General features: G+C 39.2%; 1 protein-coding gene across 1 annotated transcript; it reads right to left on the bottom strand.

The window, feature by feature from the left end:
* Positions 1 to 4,001: 4,001 nt before the first annotated feature.
* LOC309719929 (nanos homolog 3-like) lies at positions 4,002 to 11,516 on the bottom strand (the record flags this gene model as incomplete). Its single annotated transcript, XM_082556357.1, has 6 exons — positions 4,002 to 4,749; positions 5,235 to 5,295; positions 6,031 to 6,166; positions 6,754 to 8,784; positions 10,704 to 10,812; positions 11,486 to 11,516. 3 exons carry the CDS (start codon positions 11,514 to 11,516, stop codon positions 8,148 to 8,150), a joined length of 777 nt encoding a protein of 258 aa, XP_082412483.1. The 3' UTR covers positions 4,002 to 4,749; positions 5,235 to 5,295; positions 6,031 to 6,166; positions 6,754 to 8,147.
* Between the last annotated feature and the right edge of the window lie 637 nt (positions 11,517 to 12,153).

Here is a 12,153-nt window from a genome sequence, read left to right as displayed (position 1 = left end):
TTCCTACCTCATCTCCTCTAACTCCATCTGCTGTCCATCTGAGAAAAAGGCACAATTTGCTATTGCATTAGTCTATTATTTAAATTGTCCACATTTAACAATTCTTCACCTAATCCACAATAAAGTAATGATAAAAACTGTTATGGAACCTAGAAATTGTATTTGTTATTGTTTTTATACTTGGATCTGTTGTGCCAAAGTAGGTATCCCCGACAGAATTTGTTTCCCCTGTGCTGGGAGCACGCAGGAAGTACTGATGTTTTCATTTTGTGAAAAATTAGTATCGTTACATTACCATACAACAGAAAATTATATATATATATGGAAAAGCCGACGTAGGACAGTTTTCCAGTTTCATTGTACTACTGTACTATGTATGACTGTGCAATGACATTAAAGAGTTATCTCATCTCACGGGGTATCAGATGGGATTATTTTAATAAAACATTAACATTTTGGCTGATAACTATTTTTATTCTCCTGTAACTTTACTCTAAAAAGAGCTAAATCCTCTAAAGTTTCAGGAGTAATGCGTCATAATAAGAAGTGTTTGTGAATGAAAAATCAGCAATGTGGGATACTGTTTGTCCGTGATTTACACAGGGGGAACAAATTGTGGCAGGATCAGCCTGATATTATTTGTATCGCACTATAACTTCGTTGTATAAAGAGCTAACATCTCAAAAATGTCAGGAGTAGTTAGTCATTATGAGAAGTGTTTGTAAAATTTGCCACCGACATCCATGTGATCAACAACAGACACACGTCATTGCCCTTCGTGGTCTAAACCAATCAGAGATAGTCAGGGGCGGGACCTCTGGAAATGTCCTTGGTCCAGCTGAAAGTGCAGGTGGATAGAGAAAGGTGAGTAGCTTGAATGAAGCGATACCGATTCATTAAATCCTGAATTGAATGAATATAAATGTATTTTACCAGAAACGCCAGAGTCTCAGGCTAAAGCTCACAAAACTATTTCAACAACAACCAGCGAATGAGAGCAGGAAACGGTAAACACAGAGCGGACCGGCGCATCAGAATTAGCTTAGCCGCCGTCGGGGCTGAAAGCCAAAAGCTCACTAATTCTGATTCGTCGTGTCTGAATCGTCTTTACGTCTTTTTTGCGCAAGATTCTGGGCTGCAGGTTTTGTCTCTCTTCAACCAAAATTCACTAGGCCAGCAGCAAAAGAAGAACCAAACTATGCTTCACATTTGATAAATATCGTCGTTAATTCCCTATTACTTTTGCTGTTTTGCTTCCAACACGATAAAAACCACAGTTCATGCACAGCTCTCGCTCTGTACTTCAAGAAAAGTTTCCCATCTCAAACATCTGTTTTCCGCATTACTCATTTGCTTATTACCCATCAGTCTACCGTTGTTTACAGCGCTGGCGGCCGCTGTCTTTTCTTTTCTTTGTACTTAAATGACCTCGGACAAGAAAGAATAATTTCTGCTGTTCAATACTGAAGAAATGTAAACTTTTTCAAATTGGGTATAATTGCAGAATATTTTTAAGGTTATCTGCTATAAAATCCATGCCAGGAAAATCTCCTTTATGTTTTTTATTTTATTTTATTCTCAGTTACTTTGACACAACGGCATGTGCTGTGATGGTCACATCTCTGATAAAGTTTAGTGTCAGTACTGATAAATGATCAGAATTATAAGATCTCTCACTTTCTGAGTAAAAATTGCACCAAATCGAATCTGGACCTTGTGAAGCGGAATCAAGTGGATTATAGAAATCAGTGATGATACACAGGCCTTGTGAATATCCTAGGACCGACAGAAGTGGATATAACTGACCGTGGGCAATGAGAAAAGATGAAAAGAACGATTGATAACTTTTTTGTCAAGTTAAGGCCTGATCGATCTGAAATTCATAGCCAGTGCTCTGACAGGGAGCCATCAATCTTTGAACGCTGATTTGGGTGCGCCCAACTTTTTTTTTTTTAATGGTGTGCATAAGAAAAAAAGTTTTGCGCACTCAGAGAGAGACAGTGACACTTGCTGTGGATTTGAAAAAAAAAACACACAGAAAAACCAAAGAGAAGGACAAACCTCAACTCAAAAATCTTTAAAACGCCTTCATTCTTCTCATATGATTAATGAGAAGGAAAACGGGACACCACTGTCTTATAATTCCCCAGGAACAAACTCCTCTTTCTCTCATTTCAGACCTGTTTCAAATCATAAGCAGACACAACCAAAAACCGGCTCACCTAATCAAACCAAATCCTAACTTTAAGCCACTATCCAGTCCTGTCCCCCTTCTCTCCTCATACCGGTACCCACAGTTCAGACCCCACCTCAGGCCCCTTACTGCCTGAGGAGGGGTCTGAAGTATTTTCCAGCCTTATAAAGAAAGGGAAGACTGAAGTGGCAGACTGTCATGCAAAAAGCGAGCATCTCCTCCTTGCACTGCTTACAGTCAAATGACAAAATATGTGAACTCTTTTTAAACAGGAAAAAGGAAGAAATTGTACACCAGAGGGGGCAAGAAGGAGAAAACTTGAATATAAACTCAAAAGAAAAACCGCTGTTCCTTCCCTCCCCCAGAAGGCAGTAGAATATCATCATGTTAAATGCCACTTTTGGGGGGGGGTAAAATTACTTGACGAATATGTTTCTCTTTTTTGTTATTTCGTCCCTCTTTGTTACAGCTACAGGAGGACAATAAACAGAAGAAGGAGAGCGGCACCAAAGAGGCGAAAAAACGAAAGAGCGCACCACCTCCTGACACCACATCCACAAAGAAGTCCAAATGTACCTCCAGTGCTGAGGGGGACGACAAGGAGGTTTTTCTCCTCCCTGTTCGTGGGCGTGAGCGTTACGAGATGTTGAAGAAGATCAATGACGGTTTGGAGCTGCTTGACAAGGACAGCAAAAGCAAGTCAAAGGTCTCAGTGAAGCATGAGGTTCCCGTGCCCTCCAGTGGAAAGAGGCTGCTCCAGAGAGGAGAGAGGAGTGACAGCGACTAAGATGCCCATCACCTCAATTTCGAAAACAAATGTCACCTTTTTGTCTAAGCCTTTAGGATTATTTCAGGTTTTAAATGCCCATTTAAAAACCAAAATGCCATCCTGCCTCAGTTAAAACGGTTCCTGAAACTGTACTGCCTGATTAGTCACTGCACTGACATACTGTTGTGTTCAGTTATGTTTTTCTTTTCTTTTTAAAAAAAAAAAAACAACAACAACAACAACAACCCTATGTTCCTAATTGGGTTAGAGCCGTTCAGCATGGTTTGAGTGAGATTAAGAATGATCCTTGTCATAACGAGTCACTGCTGTTTATTTAAATAAAGTTCAAAGCTAGGCTTGCAAAACTTGAATGGAATTTGCCTCTGATGTTGCTGTATTACTGTGCTACAGTCCTGTCGCACCATGTCATTTTTAAAAAAAGAAATGTATATATTTTGCATGATTGTCTGGGAAATGCAACCACCTCTGCACAACCTTGATTCATATGCAATATGTAATCATGTTTGTGTAACATGAAAGAAAAAAGAGAAAAAATGATGATAAATGCAAAGACTGGTAACAGCGCTAAGAACCATAAAGCAAGAGAATTTTTAAAAAACTGTGAGAAATAAACTACACTGTAAAAAAAATAACCCTATTCAAATTAAAAAAAATGATGTCCAGTTGTCACATCCAAAATATTTGGCTTTATAGAATCCAAATTGAGTCACTTGATATGACCTGATACTTTTATGTTGATATAAACAATATTACTAGACTTGACTGAAACTTTAAATTTTGCATTGATCCAAATTGATTTTTTTACATAGAACCATATTTTAATTATTGAACCAAGCTAATATATTGAAATTTAACCAACCTAATGTATTCACATCGAACCAAATTAACATGAACTAATATGTTTGTGTTGAAGCCAGGTAATTGATTTACATATATTCAAACTATATTTTTTACATTTCATTTCAGTTCAAAAATGCTCTGCATTTCCTATAAAAAACAAGACAGTTGGCCAACCAATTATTTCAAAATTATTTATTGTTCCAAACCATTTTAACTATAATCAATAGAGAGGATTAGTAATATACAGATTTAGTGCTACGGCAGAAATGATTAGAGAAATGTTTGTTTTATAAAACCTGCAATCTTTTGAAAACCAGTATAAAACCTGCAACCTGTCTAAAACTGGCATAAAACCATTATAAAAACTATTTTTAAACCAATTTGCAAGTACTCAAAAATGTTTATATGTGCACTGTGCCTGTACAATGTAAAAAAAAAAAAAAATCTACACATGTATCAATGAAATCAACTTAAATCTCCCTTTCAAATGGGTGTTCTTATAAATTTTGAATGTAGAATACCACTGCAGGCCAACCAAGCAAAATAACCAAGCACACATGCACATGCATGTGCACATACACATGCACACATGCATGCAAACACACTACTGTGCAGTGTTAAGTTCACAATTAAGTTTGCGAATCTTAGAGGTCATCTTGTTAAAGTCAAGCTCCATCATAATCTTTTGAAGAGCCTCAAAGGTGAACCTGAATCCTCGTGGATATTCCATATTAAGAGCATAACAGAGTCCAAAGACCATTGCCACTCCAGCTGCCACAGAAGGCAACTCATTCAGGACTTCCACACCATCAATGATTATCCCGATGTCTCGAGGCTGATGTAGGAGGCTTGAGTTGTCCCTGAAGACGAAGAGTGCCATGGTGGTACTCTGCAGCTCTTCCTCAGCTTCATCTTTCTGGGATATCTTGAGGTAAAATATGGAACAAAATGTACAAGTGAAGAATTGAAGTCTGGCACACCTGATAAATCTTTGACCATAATAAACTACTATTTTGATAGTTGTTTGGTCACAGACTATTAGAACAATTATTTGACTAATCAGATTGTGAATTGCATAATCATTAAATTAAATCAATGGTGGAACATTTTCATAAATGTTCCACAAAGCCCAAGAAAAAAAAAGAAAACAATACAGAACCCTAAGATATTAACTTGATGAGTTGATTAATCGTTGCTGTCCTACATTAATCACTGCATTTAATAGCAGAGTTGTCAAATTTACATCAAGAGACTGCATCTCATGTAGAGACAGAACAGATATGGACATACCATGTATTCTTTTATCAAGTCCTCAACACATCAGCAAGGTGAATGAGAGGATAATGAGGGAGAGTCTAGATTATTATGAAATGTTTAAAAAGGATGTGCAGTGTAAATGCAAAATGATACCTGTTCAGATTAAATGAAAATGTATGCTTCAGCCATGGAATGGATGGAGCGATCTGTGGTTCTGAAAGCATACAGAAAAAAAAGAATAATGTTACTTCTCTATAAAACACATTACATAGAAAAACCAAGAAATACGTAACATGACATACCAAACAGTCTACAGACCAGCCATTAGCGACTAAGTTTGGCATAGGGTCAATTTTTTGCTGTTAAAATTAAAATTTCTTCAGAAAATGCACATTTTTCCGAGCTGCGCCTGAAAGTCAATTGAAGGAATTAGTCTTATGTCATTGATCTTATATGCTGGCTTGTTATTTCTGTCTCTAAATCATGCACATTAATAATTATCTTTTGCGCTCGGTGTACACACACATAACACACAGATATTTATATGAAGAGAGACAAACGTGCGCGCACAAACACAAGCTTGTGTCTAGAAACCGCGAGCTCACCAGAAAAATTCAAACGAAGCGGAGCACGGAGTTATACTATGAATGTTATGAACTATGAACTTATGCTAGCTAGCTTTATCCACCACCGATGCATCGTGGTAACGCTAGCTAGTTAGGCAAAAAGCCGTGTTTTACCAGTATACTAACTTGTATTCCCGACTGTGATGGTCGGTTTCTGGTAACCAGTTCTAACGTTGCGCAGGATAGCTAGCTAGCTTATAGCTAGCAGCTACAATCATGCAAAAATTAGGGGTGGCTGTCGACCCAGCTTAAATGGGGTTATTTTCTGCGATTTTGGCAATACAAATTATAAAAGCTTTTGTAACACACTTGGCTTTACTTACGTTTATTTTCAGATGAAATTAATCAAAGATGTGACATGATGTTTCCAGCAGCCATGCAGAATAAAAATGGGTCCCGGTCTATTTCTGGTGGGCGTGTTCAAGTGCAAATCACTTTGACTCAAATTAAAGATATTATCTGTTCAACATGAAAAGAAATATATGTTTTGAGAGAAATCAAAAACTTTGCGTTGCGATGTTCACAATCCTGTACTGACACTATGGGCACATTTTTAGAAATCTATTTAATTCCACAGAAAGGTTAGCCACTTTAGTGTTTCACTTGTGACCTATTTATAGCTCACTGAAGAAGGTTTTAAAATGCAACAATGTTCGGAGATAGAGAGAAAAAAAAAAGAACTTTGGTGCAGGTGCAGGTGCAGGTGCAGTCTTTTATGTAGCTTTCTGGTGACCTTAAAAGAACCTTTACGAAGCCCGTTGACAGGCCTTTAATCGAATGATCGGTTGGTTGATTGATAACAGAAAAAAATGACACATAAGATGGACATAAAGGACTGAAAACACCAAGAGCAAAATATTGCATCGCACTCATTTATGTAGTTTATTTTTAGATTAGATAATTTTGCAAAATAACGCAGCAAAATAAATAATAAGAGCCGGGATGTGCAGACTATTTAGCACTGAAAAAACTCCGTCCATGTGAACAGAATCAGGTGTTACCTTACCTGTTGATTAAATATCAAGACTATTTAGCAATAAGCTTACTTTAAAGGCTCGTAATAGGTGAACTGTCTTGGTATAGTTGAGTCACGCAGAGTTCATGGTCCATGTTGTGTTACTTGTTGTTTGTGTGTGTGTGTGTGTGTGTGTGTGTCACCCGATGACCCCTGGCGCCGGAGCGTCTAGACTACATTAGAGATGTGTCACAGCAAAGAGCCGCACCTGCGCTCAAAGAGAGCACATACATAGAGGTGAGATGAGGATAAATGGATAGATGCGGTCCTTTTTCGAAGCTGAGCGCACAGTTGTATTTCCTGCACAATCACACACGAAGTGAGGCTGTGTTTATGCCGGTTATACCATGAATATACACCCTGCAGGCACCACTTGTTTGTCAAACTGTTTATGAAGCAAAAGTCACATTTCTGTTTATTTACAAAGCAAAAAGAAGGGGGGGAAAGAGGCGTAGGAGGGGGTGGAGCGTGCGCACTAGCATACCGGCGACGGCTGTTTCCTTTCACTAAAAGGAAAAAAATAATAAAATGTGTACTTCACGTTACGGTTGAAACTGGGGTTTTTTTTGTGTTTTTTTAATTTTTATTTTATAGAAACAATTTTTGCTCATAACCAATTGACAGGGGATTTCTTAAAATCACCCCGCAGTTCTTCAGCTGAGACACCTGAGTTAGAAAACACAAACACTGCAGCTGTCTTTGTACAAACTTGTACAAACTCTGTTTTGACCTTGTATACTGTATTTCCCCAGCCCCTCTATTTTGAAACTAAAACTATTGAACCTTAATTCAATTTCTCACTTCACATAATCGTTTCACTTTTGCCTTGAAGTGTTACTTTTAATTTAATTTAATTATTTTTTTATGACGCATGTTCTCTGGTGAGTTCAGGTACATCTGTAACTTCAAGTGGAAGAGTTGCATGTGAGTTAAAAATTTTCTATAATACCAAAAAAAAAAAAAAAAGACAAAATACTGACGTTTTTGTCGAATAATCTGTCTGACATGAGGGATAATATAGCATTTGCATTTTAACTAAAAGACTCGCGCACTGACACTATGGGCACATTTTTAGAAATCTATTTAATTCCACAGAAAGGTTAGCCACTTTAGTGTTTCACTTGTGACCTATGAAGTACCCCCGAAATTGTATCATATTAAACAACAACAACAACAATAACAACAACAATAAACACTCGAGGACTTTAAAGAGTTTAATTTTTTCCGAGGTTTGAGAGCGCTCACCCCGGCTCGGGGCTCCACAGATGTGCTGGATGAGAGCTCCTTGCTGCAGACTGCAGCGGAGTGTTTGACAGTCAAACTTGAAACAGTCTTTGGAACTGAAACGGTCTCTGCCAACACGAACACATACCCCAAACAGTTCGGTAAATATGTACAGTTTCTCGCAGCTTCAGTTTTCAGCAGCTACCAGAACTTGCCTACCGTCTGCATCCTCCCAGCAGCCTCGCACTTCATCTGCGGGCAGTACTTGCGTGTGTGAGCGCTGTCACCGGTGGCTTCGCAGATCGGGCAAGTGTAGTTCCGGAGGACGGGGCAGAAAACTATCCCGTCGTCTGATTTGAGCTTGTGAGATAGGTACACCCTCGGAGTCTCCCCGTTCTGCTTGCATAAGCGGCAGTAGTCCGAGGATGAGGCGCTGCTGCTGGTGTCCGACGCGCTGCTGGTCGGACTGGACTGTGATGAGTTTTTGGAGGATTTCTTCCCCAGAGTGGAAGTGTGGACCTTACTCCAAGGGGGCGCTTGTCCCTTCTTTGGACGCTCGGTGTCTCGGTTATCAACCTCACGGTTGCTGCACAGTTTCTCGAACACTTGGCTCAGATTCATGTAGTCGTGCCACATGTTAAAGCTGTCCCCACCAGTGAGGATCGAGTTCTGGACCTCCAGTTGTCTCGGCATTGTGGTCATTTTTTGGCAGAAGTAAAACTGAGAGTGTGTTTGGAGCGCCTCATATTTATAGCTCACTGAAGAAGGTTTTAAAATGCAACAATGTTCGGAGATAGAGAGAAAAAAAAAAGAACTTTGGTGCAGGTGCAGGTGCAGTCTTTATGTAGCTTTCTGGTGACCTTAAAAGAACCTTTACGAAGCCCGTTGACAGGCCTTTAATCGAATGATCGGTTGGTTGATTGATAACAGAAAAAAATGACACATAAGATGGACATAAAGGACTGAAAACACCAAGAGCAAATATTGCATCGCACTCATTTATGTAGTTTATTTTTAGATTAGATAATTTTGCAAAATAACGCAGCAAAATAAATAATAAGAGCCGGGATGTGCAGACTATTTAGCACTGAAAAAACTCCGTCCATGTGAACAGAATCAGGTGTTACCTTACCTGTTGATTAAATATCAAGACTATTTAGCAATAAGCTTACTTTAAAGGCTCGTAATAGGTGAACTGTCTTGGTATAGTTGAGTCACGCAGAGTTCATGGTCCATGTTGTGTTACTTGTTGTTTGTGTGTGTGTGTGTGTGTCACCCGATGACCCCTGGCGCCGGAGCGTCTAGACTACATTAGAGATGTGTCACAGCAAAGAGCCGCACCTGCGCTCAAAGAGAGCACATACATAGAGGTGAGATGAGGATAAATGGATAGATGCGGTCCTTTTTCGAAGCTGAGCGCACAGTTGTATTTCCTGCACAATCACACACGAAGTGAGGCTGTGTTTATGCCGGTTATACCATGAATATACACCCTGCAGGCACCACTTGTTTGTCAAACTGTTTATGAAGCAAAAGTCACATTTCTGTTTATTCACAAAGCAAAAAGAAGGGGGGGAAAGAGGCGTAGGGGGTGGAGCGTGCGCACTAGCATACCGGCGACGGCTGTTTCCTTTCACTAAAAGGAAAAAAATAATAAAATGTGTACTTCACGTTACGGTTGAAACTGGGGTTTTTTTTGTTTTTTTAATTTTTATTTTATAGAAACAATTTTTGCTCATAACCAATTGACAGGGGATTTCTTAAAATCACCCCGCAGTTCTTCAGCTGAGACACCTGAGTTAGAAAACACAAACACTGCAGCTGTCTTTAACTCGCGAGGGCAGTCATGGACGCAAGACCTGCGTCTCATCACTGTGTGCGTGCTTTATTTATACTTCTCTGTGTGTGTGTGTGTGTGTGTGTGTGTGTGTGTGTGTGTACAAATACAACAGAGTTATTCTAAGAATTCAGAGCTGAGGTTCCCCTTTTTCTAAATCTGCATGTTCTTACAGTAAGAGGAAGCTGTAAGTTGTTTATCATACAAGAGTTTCATGTCAAAAGTCACGTAGACATTTGCTTAGTGATAAATATTGTGTAAAGTGATAAATATTTTTTTGAAAACAAATTCTTTGAAGAAGTGTCCCTCACATCTTCCCACCTGCTTTCACTGCATAACAGCCCACCCTAGTGAGACAAGACCGAGTAAAAGAGCCTGAAAGGAGTTCAGAAGTGCCCTCAAGCACCAATTTTGCCCGCAAGATCCTTTGTTTTTCACAAAGATAACTGCTAGACTCCACGTACAGTGGTGAAGATGAAAATTTGCCACAGACCACAGCCACAGTCACGGTGTGACAAATAAAGCCAATAATTATTTCCCAGTTTGTTTGTTTTGTCAACAAATTGAGAAAATGTGTGTTTAATGAACTATTTGTACAATATAACATATATCAATAGGAGTACAAAAGGTCACAAAGGTCAAATAGTATTCTCAAGTGTAAGCTCAGTAATGGTCAAAATATTGCGTTTTTGTGACTGAAACTCATTCATGCATTTGTGTCATCACGCTTAGATTACTGTAATTCCCTGTTTACTAGCTTGGATAAATCATCTCTCTCTCGCCTCCAGACAATACAAAACGCAGCAGCCAGACTACTAACTCGCTCTACCAAGCGTGTTCACATCACTCCCATCTTATATTCTTTACATTGGCTCCCAATAGAGTTTAGAATTCGCTTTAAAATTCTTGTTTAAACATACAGAGCACTAAACGGCTCCAGATTACTTATCCAAGCTTCTTTTAAAATACACTGCTGCTCGTCATCTCCGCTCACAGACTCAGAGTCTCTTAGTTGTTCCCCGTACACGACTGAAGACAAAAGGGGACAGAGCCTTTCAGTCTGTTGCACCAAGGCTGTGGAACAGTTTACCACTACCACTACGTTTGCTTGACTCTGTGGATTCTTTTAAAAAACAGTTAAAAACTCTTCTGTTCAAACAAGCCTTTTGTTGATCTACATTTTATATTTTTTACACTAATTACATTTGATCTTTTACATTGTATATAATGTCTATTGATTTTATTGTTTATTTTAATATTTGTGTACAGCGCTTTGTGAATGTCTGTCTGTGAAAAGCGCTTAATAAATTAAGTTTACTTACTTACTTACTTACTTACTTACTGAGCCTGCAGTTCAGAAATTTAACCATTAGATGGAGTCATTGCCAAAGCAATGTCACTTTGAATTGGAGCATCACTGGGCTGACACTCACATTACAGAGGCAGACCAAAACACACACGATTAAAATAATGTATATAAACGTGGAGAGAGATAGAGGAGAAAAAAGCAACAAACTCCACATACAACATCCAAGTTGGAAAAAGCTGGGGAGTAGTCAGTGGTATCACATGTCCCCCCAAAGTCTGTTTTCAAGCATATCTAAATAGGCTTGTGACAGGGCCATTCTGTGTCATTCTGATCAATCCTGCAGTGCTGACTCAGTTGGCAGATGTGTGGTTGTTCTCACTATGCTACTCCCACAGGCCTCCCCTCTCCTCTTCCTCGTTGCCATTCCCTGATGAGTTGCATCCACAGGAATCTTGATCAGAGCGCCAGGGATTGGTCTTTTGAAGCTCTCAGGGTCCCCCTGTGATTTTACTTAGTTCTTCTTTCCCTGCTCTTCCTTTGGTTAATATGTTGAGGTTTGACACATCTCCAGCCCTTCTTGTTTTTGTGCTTGAAGTAGTCCAGGGAGGCACAGAGTCCTCGTGGAAACTTTTGATGTCCATCTCAGAGTGATGACATTGTACAAAGCTTTCCTTTCGTCTTGTTTTCTATAGGGTCATGCTGCTTATGCACAATGCAACCACCAAAAGGCAGCACTTGGCTGGATCTATATAAATTGCTAGAAAAACAGCAATAGTGCTCACCTCTACATGCTTCATGTTGTAAGTTGACAGTCCATGTTGATGCTGAATAGTGGCCTTAATGTGTAGATTATATAATTACTTAACTGAAATGTCCACTACAGGTTTATGTAGTTAGAGTTGGCAATCTTTCTTACAGAACATTTACTATGACTGATGTTAGTAGTCCTGTGTTTGTCCGTTATATGTCGTATGTAGCACCAGGGTCTCAGAGGAACGCTGTCTCACTTCACTCTGTACTGTAACACTATACATGGTTGAAATTAAAATAAAAGCCACTTG

The sequence above is a fragment of the Aulonocara stuartgranti genome (genome assembly GCF_965226115.1).
Source record: "Aulonocara stuartgranti genome assembly, chromosome: 13".
NCBI classification, from domain to species: Eukaryota; Metazoa; Chordata; class Actinopteri; order Cichliformes; family Cichlidae; genus Aulonocara; species Aulonocara stuartgranti.
Note: the sequence above shows the minus strand (reverse complement) of the source record. Positions and strands in the feature narration are given on the sequence as shown.